Source organism: Oncorhynchus masou, chromosome 29 (genome assembly GCF_036934945.1).
Source record: "Oncorhynchus masou masou isolate Uvic2021 chromosome 29, UVic_Omas_1.1, whole genome shotgun sequence".
In the NCBI taxonomy this organism is placed as follows: Eukaryota; Metazoa; Chordata; class Actinopteri; order Salmoniformes; family Salmonidae; genus Oncorhynchus; species Oncorhynchus masou.
Window position 1 is genome coordinate 93195486 of NC_088240.1, and position 12772 is coordinate 93208257.

The 12772-nt window shown below is 40.1% G+C and overlaps 1 protein-coding gene across 1 annotated transcript in view; it reads left to right on the forward strand.

Moving 5' to 3' along the window:
• cmc1 (C-x(9)-C motif containing 1) overlaps positions 1 to 4910 on the forward strand; it is a 19792-nt gene extending 14882 nt beyond the window's left edge. Inside the window, exon 4 of the mRNA XM_064946881.1 lies at positions 3699 to 4910. Coding sequence (XP_064802953.1) covers positions 3699 to 3819 — 121 coding nt within the window. The 3' untranslated portion in view covers positions 3820 to 4910. The remainder of the gene's footprint in view (positions 1 to 3698) is intronic.
• Positions 4911 to 12772: the final 7862 nt, after the last annotated feature.

Consider the following 12772-nt stretch of genomic DNA (forward strand, 5'->3'; position numbering starts at 1 on the left):
TGTTCTAATGATAACTGTTGTTCATACTGACTCAGTGTTCTAATGATAACTGTTGTTCATACTGACTCAGTGTTCTAATGATAACTGTTGTTCATACTGACTCAGTGTTCTAATGATAACTGTTGTTCATACTGACTCAGTGTTCTAATGATAACTGTACTTCATACTGACTCAGTGTTCTAATGATAACTGTCCTTCATACTGACTCAGTGTTCTAATGATAACTGTTGTTCATACTGACTCAGTGTTCTAATGATAACTGTTGTTCATACTGACTCAGTGTTCTAATGATAACTGTTGTTCATACTGACTCAGTGTTCTAATGATAACTGTACTTCATACTGACTCAGTGTTCTAATGATAACTGTACTTCATACTGACTCAGTGTTCTAATAATAACTGTTGTTCATAATGACTCAGTGTTCTAATGATAACTGTTGTTCATACTGACTCAGTGTTCTAATGATAACTGTTGTTCATACTGACTCAGTGTTCTAATGATAACTGTTGTTCATACTGACTCAGTGTTCTAATGATAACTGTTGTTCATACTGACTCGGTGTTCTAATGATAACTGTTGTTCATACTGACTCGGTGTTCTAATGATAACTGTTGTTCATACTGACTCAGTGTTCTAATGATAACTGTTGTTCATAATGACTCAGTGTTCTAATAATAACTGTTGTTCATACTGACTGTGTTCTAATGATAACTGTTGTTCATAATGACTCAGTGTTCTAATGATAACTGTTGTTCATACTGACTCAGTGTTCTAATGATAACTGTTGTTCATAATGACTCAGTGTTCTAATGATAACTGTTGTTCATACTGACTCAGTGTTCTAATGATAACTGTTGTTCATACTGACTCAGTGTTCTAATGATAACTGTTGTTCATACTGACTCAGTGTTCTAATGATAACTGTTGTTCATACTGACTCAGTGTTCTAATGATAACTGTACTTCATACTGACTCAGTGTTCTAATGATAACTGTCCTTCATACTGACTCAGTGTTCTAATAATAACTGTTGTTCATAATGACTCAGTGTTCTAATGATAACTGTTGTTCATACTGACTCAGTGTTCTAATGATAACTGTTGTTCATACTGACTCAGTGTTCTAATGATAACTGTTGTTCATACTGACTCAGTGTTCTAATGATAACTGTTGTTCATACTGACTCAGTGTTCTAATGATAACTGTTGTTCATACTGACTCAGTGTTCTAATGATAACTGTTGTTCATACTGACTCAGTGTTCTAATGATAACTGTTGTTCATACTGACTCAGTGTTCTAATGATAACTGTTGTTCATACTGACTCAGTGTTCTAATGATAACTGTTGTTCATACTGACTCAGTGTTCTAATGATAACTGTACTTCATACTGACTCAGTGTTCTAATGATAACTGTCCTTCATACTGACTCAGTGTTCTAATGATAACTGTTGTTCATAATGACTCAGTGTTCTAATGATAACTGTTGTTCATACTGACTCAGTGTTCTAATGATAACTGTTGTTCATACTGACTCGGTGTTCTAATGATAACTGTTGTTCATACTGACTCGGTGTTCTAATGATAACTGTTGTTCATAATGACTCGGTGTTCTAATGATAACTGTTGTTCATACTGACTCGGTGTTCTAATGATAACTGTTGTTCATACTGACTCAGTGTTCTAATGATAACTGTTGTTCATAATGACTCAGTGTTCTAATAATAACTGTTGTTCATACTGACTGTGTTCTAATGATAACTGTTGTTCATAATGACTCAGTGTTCTAATGATAACTGTTGTTCATACTGACTCAGTGTTCCAATGATAACTGTTGTTCATACTGACTCAGTGTTCTAATGATAACTGTTGTTCATAATGACTCAGTGTTCTAATGATAACTGTTGTTCATACTGACTCAGTGTTCTAATGATAACTGTTGTTCATACTGACTGTGTTCTAATGATAACTGTTGTTCATACTGACTCAGTGTTCTAATGATCACTGTTGTTCATACTGACTGTGTTCTAATGATCACTGTTGTTCATAATGACTCAGTGTTCTAATGATAACTGTTGTTCATACTGACTCAGTGTTCTAATGATAACTGTTGTTCATAATGACTCAGTGTTCTAATGATAACTGTTGTTCATACTGACTCAGTGTTCTAATGATAACTGTTGTTCATACTGACTCAGTGTTCTAATGATAACTGTTGTTCATAATGACTCAGTGTTCTAATAATAACTGTTGTTCATACTGACTGTGTTCTAATGATAACTGTTGTTCATAATGACTCAGTGTTCTAATGATAACTGTTGTTCATACTGACTCAGTGTTCTAATGATAACTGTTGTTCATAATGACTCAGTGTTCTAATGATAACTGTTGTTCATAATGACTCAGTGTTCTAATGATAACTGTTGTTCATACTGACTCAGTGTTCTAATGATAACTGTTGTTCATACTGACTCAGTGTTCTAATGATAACTGTTGTTCATACTGACTCAGTGTTCTAATGATAACTGTTGTTCATACTGACTCAGTGTTCTAATGATAACTGTACTTCATACTGACTCAGTGTTCTAATGATAACTGTCCTTCATACTGACTCAGTGTTCTAATAATAACTGTTGTTCATAATGACTCAGTGTTCTAATGATAACTGTTGTTCATACTGACTCAGTGTTCTAATGATAACTGTTGTTCATACTGACTCAGTGTTCTAATGATAACTGTTGTTCATACTGACTCAGTGTTCTAATGATAACTGTTGTTCATACTGACTCAGTGTTCTAATGATAACTGTTGTTCATACTGACTCAGTGTTCTAATGATAACTGTTGTTCATACTGACTCAGTGTTCTAATGATAACTGTTGTTCATACTGACTCAGTGTTCTAATGATAACTGTTGTTCATACTGACTCAGTGTTCTAATGATAACTGTTGTTCATACTGACTCAGTGTTCTAATGATAACTGTTGTTCATACTGACTCAGTGTTCTAATGATAACTGTTGTTCATACTGACTCAGTGTTCTAATGATAACTGTTGTTCATACTGACTGTGTTCTAATGATAACTGTTGTTCATAATGACTCAGTGTTCTAATGATAACTGTTGTTCATACTGACTCGGTGTTCTAATGATAACTGTTGTTCATACTGACTCGGTGTTCTAATGATAACTGTTGTTCATAATGACTCGGTGTTCTAATAATAACTGTTGTTCATACTGACTGTGTTCTAATGATAACTGTTGTTCATAATGACTCAGTGTTCTAATGATAACTGTTGTTCATACTGACTCAGTGTTCTAATGATAACTGTTGTTCATACTGACTCAGTGTTCTAATGATAACTGTTGTTCATAATGACTCAGTGTTCTAATGATAACTGTTGTTCATACTGACTCAGTGTTCTAATGATAACTGTTGTTCATACTGACTCAGTGTTCTAATGATAACTGTTGTTCATACTGACTGTGTTCTAATGATAACTGTTGTTCATACTGACTCAGTGTTCTAATGATAACTGTTGTTCATACTGACTCGGTGTTCTAATGATAACTGTTGTTCATACTGACTTGTACTAGATCTGACTGTGTTCTAATGATAACAGTCTTCTGTACACCACTCTCTCTCAGCTACAGAGACTCAGTGTTGTAATAACAGTCTTCTGTACACCACTCTCTCTCAGCTACAGAGACTCGGCGTTCTTCGAGGAGTGCAAGCAGGAGTACATCAAGGAGAAGCTGGAGTACCAGAGGACAGGGGTGGCGTCTAAGAACCGCTCACAAAAACTACCAACCAGCATGTAGGTTCCAAATTGACCTCTGACCCCTGAACATGTTGCTTCCACCTGTCCAATCCTCTCAGATCTACAGGATTGGTTCGGTAGCAGGGGCTAGGGGTCACGGAGGGTGGCAGGGGGAGTGAGGGCTACTCACGGGGCTTTACAGTGTGTGTATTGTACATCCGGTTGGGATGCTCATTGCCCCAACGGGAGGAACTAGATCAACGAAGTGGCAGTAGACAGGAGGTCATCCTAGGCCCTAAGTGACCTGTGTAACGACTACGAGGCAGGTTGGCAAGGTGTGTCTAAAGGCCTCCGTTCACCTGCATGCAGGGAAAATGAATCTCTTACAGACACGTGTCCTCAACAGAGTCTCTCTGGTTGATCTGATCAAACAGCCATGATGGATAAATCACACTGTCCTCAACAGAGTCTCTCTGGTTGATCTGATCAAACAGCCATGATGGATAAATCACACTGTCCTCAACAGAGTCTCTCTGGTTGATCTGATCAAACAGCCATGATGTAAAAATCACACTGTCCTCAACAGAGTCTCTCTGGTTGATCTGATCAAACAGCCATGATGTAAAAATCACACTGTCCTCAACAGAGTCTCTCTGGTTGATCTGATCAAACAGCCATGATGGAAAAATCACACTGTTCCTCCTATTTCAGAATGATCAATAATGTTTTGTTGTTGATGCTGTCTGTCTGCTCTGCCGTTTGTATATTTATGAAGAAATCTTTCTGTCAAAGCTTTGGAAGTGTTTTCATGTTGAGTTTATTAGCAACCAATACTGTCCAAAGTGAGATTGATTCCAATGATATTAAGACCTGTCCAAAGTACATGAATAATATTCAGGGTGTTGACATCTAACATCCTCCACTATGAGGAATGTTCCGGAAGGTTCGTAATTATACACACGATTGATACTGCATAGAGGCTCTGTCCCGTAATTAGGATTCACCTGGTGAGTTGCCGTAACAACTGGTGTGATGACCGGTGAAGCATTATGGGTAGAGTTGTTGTAAAAATAAAAGAAAGTCTGATTTTTTTTAATATAACATTTGACTTGACATTGTGTTAACGTACATATAAATAAAAGACAAACAGATCTTCTAGCCTCTGTGTGTGTGTGTTGGGACTTCTGCTTTTTAAACCATACAGGTGTCACAACGAATGACTTCCAGGTTCACAATCACCTCTTATTTTTTCAATGTCCCTTGAAATACCTGTTTGAAGTCTTATTACTGAGTCTCTTAGGCTTGTGACTCGTACCTCCACACAGCCTTGATTTATACAGTTTTGTGGTCCACTGACTGTCACCCAGATCTCATCTACCATGTTTATATTACATGTGTTAATCTCTATTCATTTTATTCATACAAGCCTGTCGCTGTGTGCTACCAGACTGGAATAGCAACACAACGAGCCGTGGCCGGGCCACTTTCAGTGTTCGGCTGTCAAAGCAAGTATTCTCACCCAAGTGAGACGATTGTTCATGAAATATCACACACGATATCTGCCTATCATCAGTATTCACCTCCTTGGATTAAAATGGATTTTATTGTTCTTTTTTTTGTCAATGATCTACAGAAAATTATTCTGTGAAAGTGATTTTTTTCTTTTCTTTAAATATTAATGAAGAAAACCCTAATATATTTGGATTAGATAACTATTCACTCCCCTGAGTCAATACACGTCAGAAACACCTTTAGCAGCGACTACAGCTGTGAGTCTTTCTGGGAAAGTCTCTAAAGGGCCGATCTGGAGATAGGAATGCGAGCCTTTACACACAGTAGCATAACGTGCGCACTCTGAATACATTTCATTCAACCGCTGAAAACCCTCCCACTTGGTGTCCAATAGAGTTATTTATTTTTTTCGTGGAGTTTTCATTCAATAATAGTTTTCAGTACATTTATCTTAGCCATCCTTTTAAATACGGTGTGCAATTTAGTTGACAGACACTAGAATACATGGAGAGAACGGGGTCAGAATATAGGAATCAAGGGGAGAAAAACCCCCATCTACGCATATTCGCTTCCGTTTCAGGACCAACCAACTAGTAGATTTAAAAATACTCTTGATCTTCAAGATTATTTAGGCACATTTTAGGTTTAGTAAAGTATGCGTGTATATATAAAAAAAAACACGTTTTGGGAAGCCTTTACGCACGAAAAATGTTGATAAATAAAGAATAGTGATTGAATTCATCCTGAAATATGTCATATTCAAGTTAAATCCATAAAATATCGGAAGGTGGTGAATAGGGGTTGAACAGTAGTCCTATAAATCTACCCTGATCCTCACTAATGGACCTGCATGACCACCGTCCAGCGGTGGTGAACCGAGCTGCCGGGCTCCAGGTTTAACCTGCTACGCCACGTGAGTTCCGTAATGATTCAATAGGCTACATGTCCCAAATCATTACACAACGTTAGTCTTAATGTCATCCACTAACTCTAGCGACGCCCAGGAACAACTTACAAGGACGTGACAGAGGAAATACATGTAAACGGAATGGAATGATTAAAAAAAATTATGTATGTGGGTATTACTGACGTGGCTCTCGATATTCGCTAATATTTAACATGATACAAATGGTAAAATAAAACGGAGAAAAGCCCGGACATAATCAAGACATTCGAAAGCGCGGCAGGTTGAGCCCTACAGAAGCATGTCGCTTGGATGTCCACATTTCATCCATGCAAATGATGAGGGCACATCATAAACATTCTGAGTAGTGGCGAAAGTATTCACATCCTATTTCACAGTATTAAAAGGGACCGCAATACACGTGATATGATTTTCAGTTTGGCTTCCATATATATGGATAGTTTCACATTCGTCTCCAGGGATCATAAGGAAAACTAATCTAAAAACAAGTGCTATGTATATTTACAATCGCCTTATCCAAATGGATTACTCATTTACCTCGGTTTTATCAATAGTTCTTATCAATTTCTAAATTATTAATACATTTATGAATGCATAAAATGGAATTAAATTCCATTTAAGAGCTTAACTCGATTCAGAACAGAATCGGGACTTATTTTTGAGTTTTCCACACCTGGATTGTGCAATATTTGTCCATTATTCTTTTCAAAATTCTTCAAGCTCTGTCAAGATGTTGGGTATCATGGTTAGACAGCATTTTATAAGTCTTGCCATATATTTTCAAGCAGATTTAAGTCAAAACTGTAACTTGGCCAAATTCACATCTTCTTGGTAAGGAACTCCAGTGTAGATTTGGCCATGTGTTTAAGGTTATTGTCCTGCTGAAAGGTGAATTCATCTCCCAAGTGTCTGGTGGACAGCAGACTGAAGCAGGTTTTCCTCTAGAATTTTGTCTGTGCTTGGCTCATCCCATTTATTTTTATCCTGAAAAACTCCTGTCTTAGCCGATGTTAAGCATACCCATAACATGATGCAGCCATCACCATGACACCATTCTGTATACTTCTGGCCCTTCTTTGGACACTGTGTTAACAATCCTCCAGGCAAGCTTCAATGCCATACAACTCTCCTTCCGTGGCCTCCAATTGCTCTTAAATACAAGTAAAACTAAATGCATGGTCTTCAACCGATCGCTACCCGCACCTGCCCGCCTGTCCAACATCACTACTCTGGACGGCTCTGACTTAGAATACGTGGACAACTACAAATACTTAGGTGTCTGGTTAGACTGTAAACTCTCCTTCCAGACCCATATCAAACATCTCCAATCCAAAGTTAAATCTAGAATTGGCTTCCTATTTCGCAAAAAAGCATCTTTCACTCATGCTGCCAAACATACCCTTGTAAAACTGACCATCCTACCAATCCTCGACTTTGGCGATGTCATTTACAAAATAGCCTCCAATACCCTACTCAACAAATTGGATGCAGTCTATCACAATGCAATCCGTTTTGCCACCAAAGCCCCATATACTACCCACCATTGCGACCTGTACGCTCTCGTTGGCTGGCCCTCGCTTCATACTCGTCGCCAAACCCACTGGCTCCATGTCATCTACAAGACCCTGCTAGGTAAAGTCCCCCCTTATCTCAGCTCGCTGGTCACCATAGCATCTCCCACCTGTAGCACACGCTCCAGCAGGTATATCTCTCGTCACCCCCAAAACCAATTCTTTCTTTGGCCGCCTCTCCTTCCAGTTCTCTGCTGCCAATGACTGGAACGAACTACAAAAGTCTCTGAAACTGGAAACACTTATCTCCCTCACTAGCTTTAAGCACCAACTGTCAGAGCAGCTCACAGATTACTGCACCTGTACATAGCCCACCTATAATTTAGCCCAAACAACTACCTCTTTCCCTACTGTATTTTATTTATTTATTTATTTTGCTCCTTTGCACCCCATTATTTTTATTTCTACTTTGCACATTCTTCCATTGCAAATCTACCATTCCAGTGTTTTACTTGCTATATTGTATTTACTTTGCCACCATGGCCTTTTTTTTGCCTTTACCTTCCTTCTCACCTCATTTGCTCACATCGTATATAGACTTGTTTCTACTGTATTATTGACTGTATGTTTGTTTTATTCCATGTGTAACTCTGTGTCGTTGTATGTGTCGAACTGCTTTGCTTTATCCTGGCCAGGTCGCAATTGTAAATGAGAACTTGTTCTCAACTTGCCTACCTGGTTAAATAAAGGTGAAATAACAAAATAAATAAATGCTTGAAAATAAGGAGGCAATTACTCAGTGGTGACATGGATTTTCCCCAAACATAAGACCGACAACTATATTCCTTGGTGGAGTCACTACAATGTTGTCGATCCCATCCTCAGTTTTCTCCCATTACAGCCATTGAACTGTTATTTTTAATTTATTTTTTTATCATATGGGTCACAGAATCAAGTGTTTAAAAAAAATCGTCATGATGACATCCTCCGAGCAGTTTCCTTCGCGTCCTGCAGCTCAGAAGGATCGCTGTCTTGGTGTCGTAATACATCATCCACAGAATAATGATTCACTTGACCATGCTGTGATTTGTTCTTGTTACCCATCACTGCTCTTTTCTCTATGAGGCTTTTGAAAAGCTCTCTTTGGCCATTTTTTTTTTTTTACCTTTATTTTACCTTTATTTAACCTTTATTTAACCAGGCAAGTCAGTTAAGAACAAATTCTTATTTTCAATGACGGCCTAGGAACAGTGGGTTAACTGCCTGTTCAGGGGCAGAATGACAGATTTTGTACCTTGTCAGCTTGGGGATTTAAACTTGCAACCTTTCAGTTACTAGTCCAATGCTCTAACCACTAGGCTACCCTGCCGCCCCTTTGGAGTTGAATCTGTGCTTGAAATTCAACACTTGACTGAGGGACCTTCCAGGTGTTGTATTATTCCTGACAGAGTGACTCCATGTCATTTATGTGATTTGTAAAGACACATTTTTATTCCTGTACAAAATTGAGGCCTAAACAAATGGGGGTGTATACTTTAGCAACTAATATTGGTTAGCTATAAAATGGGTATTCATTCGTAAATATATTTGTAGAATTCTTTTCACTTTGACTTTATGGAGAATTTTGTGAAGATCAATGATAAAAAAATAAATGTAAAAAATCACAATTAAATCTGTTATTAATCCCTCATGGCAACACAGCAAAAAGAAATCCAAGGGGGGTGATTACTTCTGATACCCACAACTATGTGGAAAAACTGGAAATCCCAGTGAGCCAATCATCATCATCTCCCTCTCTCTCTCGCTCTCTCTCTCTCTCGCTCTCTCTCTCTCTCTCTCTCTCTCTCAAGGACATTATCTGAGTGTGTTTAAGAAAAACGGGCAACTCTTGCGCGTGCTGCTCTTCATGCTGGTCAGTTATCCGTTGCACAAAAAAAGATGGTGAGTGAGAACGCCTTTATTCACACATTAGCATAAATGGTGTGATCTTTATCCAACCCGTTTCTAACCAGTTAATAAGTATTCCTCACTGGCAGTCCACAATATTTGTGTATCACAAAACAAAACAAATGTAGAATCTTGTAAAAGTTTAAAACACAGGATATAAAGTAGTGAAAAGACACACATTCAATCATTTATTTAATTTAAATCATATTTACATACAGCGGTAGGTTCTAAAATATAATTGTTATCTACTGTACATTGCATTGTGGTCTGCAAATCTTTTACAGGAGTGAGTATGAAACAACTGCTGTAAAATAACGTTGGTTTAAAACAAATTTTAAATATAAATAATCATTGATCACAATAATTGTAAGGGACTGAAGGAGAAAATGGAGGTCGGAGAAAACCCTTTTAACATCGTGGCCCCTTTTTCCCCCAGACAAGACAGGAAGTCACATGACATTTCTAGATGTCATTTCCCCTTTATATCCATGGAGACGCTTCCTCTATATTAGGACGCCTCTTAAAAACACTGGAGTGAACTCAACTCAGCCCGGCAGAAACACTTCAAAAACATACTGTACACGACTCTACATGGATCTCAGCACCTCCCAAACGGCACACTATCCCCTACATAGTGAACTACTTTTTTTAACCCGGGTAAGTGCACTAATATAGAGAATAGGGGGCCAAATCTTGCGTGCCCCACTGACCTAGTGGATTACCATCTCACAAGAAACAAGACCGTACATCTACTGTACACCAACTCTCATACGATTAAATGTGTTTCCCACAACAACACCTCTTTCATATATATATATATATATATATATATATATATATATTATTGTATTGTATTGTATTGACATGGTTTTGGTGTGAAAGACAAGCCCGACTTCCATTGACTTCAAAGCAGAATAGCTGAACCATAATCATTGGGGAAAAAAGTGAGTAATTTGGAAATAAAGATTCCTTTTGACGTGAAGATACCAGGTTAGGTGTGGATTTGGCCTGTCAGCCCACCAGAACTTGGTACCAGGTTAGGTGTGGATTTGGCCCGTCAGCCCACCAGAACTTGGTACCAGGGATGGAGTGGATTTGGCCTGTCAGCCCACCAGAACTTGGTACCAGGTTAGGTGTGGATTTGGCCCGTCAGCCCACCAGAACTTGGTACCAGGGATGGAGTGGATTTGGCCTGTCAGCCCACCAGAACTTGGTACCAGGTTAGGTGTGGATTTGGCCCGTCAGCCCACCAGAACTTGGTACCAGGGATGGAGTGGATTTGGCCTGTCAGCCCACCAGAACTTGGTACCAGGTATGGAGTGGATTTGGCCCGTCAGCCCACCAGAACTTGGTACCAGGGATGGAGTGGATTTGGCCTGTCAGCCCACCAGAACTTGGTACCAGGTATGGAGTGGATTTGGCCCGTCAGCCCACCAGAACTTGGTACCAGGGATGGAGTGGATTTGGCCCGTCAGCCCACCAGAACTTGGTAGCAGGTTAGGTGTGGATTTGGCCCGTCAGCTCACCAGAACTTGGTAGCAGGTTAGGTGTGGATTTGGCCCGTCAGCTCACCAGAACTTGGTAGCAGTACTGGGTTAAAGGCCTTTATATTTCAGGGGATTTCTGCTATGCTTATTTGCCATGATAGACTATATACACACACACACACACAAGTATGTGGACACCCCTTTAAATTAGTGGATTTCAGCCACACCCGTTGTTGACAGGTGTATAAAAATCAAGCACACAGCCATGCAAACTCCATAGACAAACATTGGCAGTGGAATGGCCTTCATGAAGAACTCGGTGACTTTCAACGTGGCACCGTCACAGTGTGCCACCTTACCTACATGTCAGTTCGTAACTTCTGCCCTGCTAGAGCTGCCCCCAGGTCAACTGTAAGTGCTGTTATTGTGAAGTGGAAATCTCTAGGAGCAACAACGGCTCAGTCGCGAAGTGGTAGGCAACACAAGTTCACAGAACGGGACAGCCGAGTGCTGAACCTCGTAGGGCATAAAAATCGTCTGTCCTCGGTAGCAACACTCACTGCAGAGTTCCAAGCTGCCTCTGGAAGCAACGTCAAACACAACAACATTTTGTCGGGAGCTTTATGAAATGTGTTTCCGTGGCAGAGCAGCCTCACATAAGCCTATAGATCACCATGCGCAATGCCAAGCGTTGGCTGGAGTGGTGTAAAGCTCGCCGCCATTGGACTCTGGAGCCGTGGAAACACGTTCTCTGGAGTGATGAATCACGCTTCACCATCTGGCAGTCAGATGGACAAATCTGGGTTTGGTGGAGGCCAGGAGAACACTACCTGCCTGAATGCATAGTGCCAACTGTAAAGTTTGGTGGAGGAGGAATAATGGTCTGGGGCTGTTTTTCATGGTTCGGGCCCCTTAGTTCCAGTGAAGGGACATTTTAACGCTACAGCACACAATGACATTCTAGACGATTCAGTGATTCCAAATTTGTGGCAACAGTTTGGGGAAGGCCCTTTCCTGTTTTAGCATGACAATGCCCCCGTGCACAAAGCGAGGTCCATGCAGAAATGGTTTGTCGAGATCGGTGTGGAAGAACTTGACTGACCTGCACAAAGCCCTGACCTCAACCCCTTCGAACACCTTTGGGATGAATTGGAACGCCGACTGCGAGCCAGGAGGCCTAATCGCCCAACATCAATGCGCCGACCTCACTAATGCTCTTGTGGTTGAATGGAAGAAAGTTCCCTCAGTAATGTTCCAACATCTAGTGGAAAGCCTTCCCAGGAGAGTGGAGGCTGTTATAGCAGTAATGTTCCAACCTCTAGTGGAAAGCCTTCCCAGAAGAGTGGAGGCTGTTATAGCAGCAATGTTCCAACATCTAGTGGAAAGCCTTCCTAGAAGAGGAGAGGCTGTTATAGCAGCAATGTTCCACCATCTAGTGGAAAGCCTTCCTAGAAGAGTGGAGGCTGTTATAGCAGCAATGTTCCAACATCTAGTGGAAAGCCTTCCCAGAAGAGAGGAGGCTGTTATAGCAGCAATGTTCCAACATCTAGTGGAAAGCCTTCCCAGAAGAGTGGAGGCTGTTATAGCAGCAATGTTCCAACATCTAGTGGAAAGCCTTCCCAGAAGAGTGGA